The sequence below is a fragment of the Microtus ochrogaster genome, linkage group LG2 (assembly GCF_000317375.1).
Source record: "Microtus ochrogaster isolate Prairie Vole_2 linkage group LG2, MicOch1.0, whole genome shotgun sequence".
NCBI lineage: Eukaryota > Metazoa > Chordata > Mammalia > Rodentia > Cricetidae > Microtus > Microtus ochrogaster.
Window position 1 is genome coordinate 47,957,303 of NC_022028.1, and position 1,378 is coordinate 47,958,680.

General features: G+C 51.3%; 1 protein-coding gene across 2 annotated transcripts in view; it reads left to right on the plus strand.

Annotated features, from left to right (window-relative positions):
- Positions 1-1,378, plus strand: part of Dnmt3l (DNA methyltransferase 3 like) — a 12,882-nt gene that overhangs the window by 10,166 nt on the left and 1,338 nt on the right. For both annotated transcript variants that reach the window (XM_013351158.1, XM_005360277.2), the window contains exon 11: positions 257-342. In XM_013351158.1, coding sequence (XP_013206612.1) covers positions 257-342 — 86 coding nt within the window. The remainder of the gene's footprint in view (positions 1-256; positions 343-1,378) is intronic.

The window sequence follows — 1,378 nt, forward strand, 5'->3', positions numbered from 1 at the left end:
TGTCTTTTCAGAAGTCAGTGTTTTGGAACCTTGCCTTATTCTAGAACATAACCCATTTCAGTGAAGTGTTTTTCTAGAGTTGATCCGAGTGATCTTCAGGCTTTAGTTCTTCGTAGTTGTGTAAGAAAAAATGGGCATTTTGTGAGCGGCACCACAGAGGAAGCATGACCCGCCTGGATGATCTATTGACGTGCGCCCCATGGGGAAGAGATTGCATCTGTGTCCCGCTGACCCACAGCCCCCTCTTCTCCCACAGGTGGAGGCTGTGACCCTCCAGGATGTCCGCAGCAGAGTCCTCCAGAATGCTGTGCGGGTGTGGAGCAACATCCCAGGGTTGAAGAGGTATTTCTCAGGGAGGAGGGAGGGCCAAAGACTCAGACAGAGGAAACCGTGCATTCTGATAGACCCAGGCCTAAACGGTCCCATGCTCCACCTAGCAACCTGTTATCCACCACAACCCTGGACACACTAGGGCTCAGGGTGCCCCTGCACACTGAGGGACTCTCCCTATGTTCACCCAATACCTCAGGACTGGATGAGACTTTCCTCATCCTCAGGAGAAAGTCCAGCCTCCTGAAGCTCCTGCCCAACACACAGTCATTCTTAAAGACTGACGCAACCCCCTAACACATTCACACACCCACACACAGACACCCACTTGCTCGCAGATGCGTGCAGATCGAGCCAGCTTGAACTGTGTCTTCTGAGACTGCGAAGTCGTGTCTTTTCCTGCCCTATAGTGAGTTTCTGGAAACTTCCCACCCACCTCCTCCATCCCAGCATTCTCCTGGCTCCCAGTCACTATGCCAGTCAGGTACCACCCGGTTCCTCCACCTGGATGCTTTCAGGACTTGGGTTGAAGTGGGGCTGAGGAGACATACTTTCCCAGACATTCTTTTTGGATGTTTCTAAGTAAGGTATGGTCTCCTGCCTGGCATCCTTTTCTGATTGTTTCTGTGGGATAGGTAGGAGAGGGACAGAGAATGGGCTGAACAATTGGCAAAAGATGCTAGGCTCTACTCCTGTTAGCCGTGGGCCTATCAGGCCTGCCAGGTCTTCTATTTCCTAACAACAAGCATGCTTTAGAAGGAATCATGTATGGTCCAGCCAATCCTAGTACATGCTGCTGTCTGAGAGGTACCTGCCCCTCTTGAGCTGCCCCACCGTGGGGTCCTGCCAGACTTGTACCATGGAGGGACAGTTTCTCTCCTCTGGGCCCCAGCCCCACCTCTTTTCTGATTTGAGGTACTTCCTTTCTTGTTTTTTTTTGTTTTTGTTTTTTTTTTAGTTTTTCGAGACAGGGTTTCTCTGTGGCTTTGGAGCCTGTCCTGGAACTAGCTCTTGTAGACCAGGCTGGTCTCAAACCCACAGAGATCCG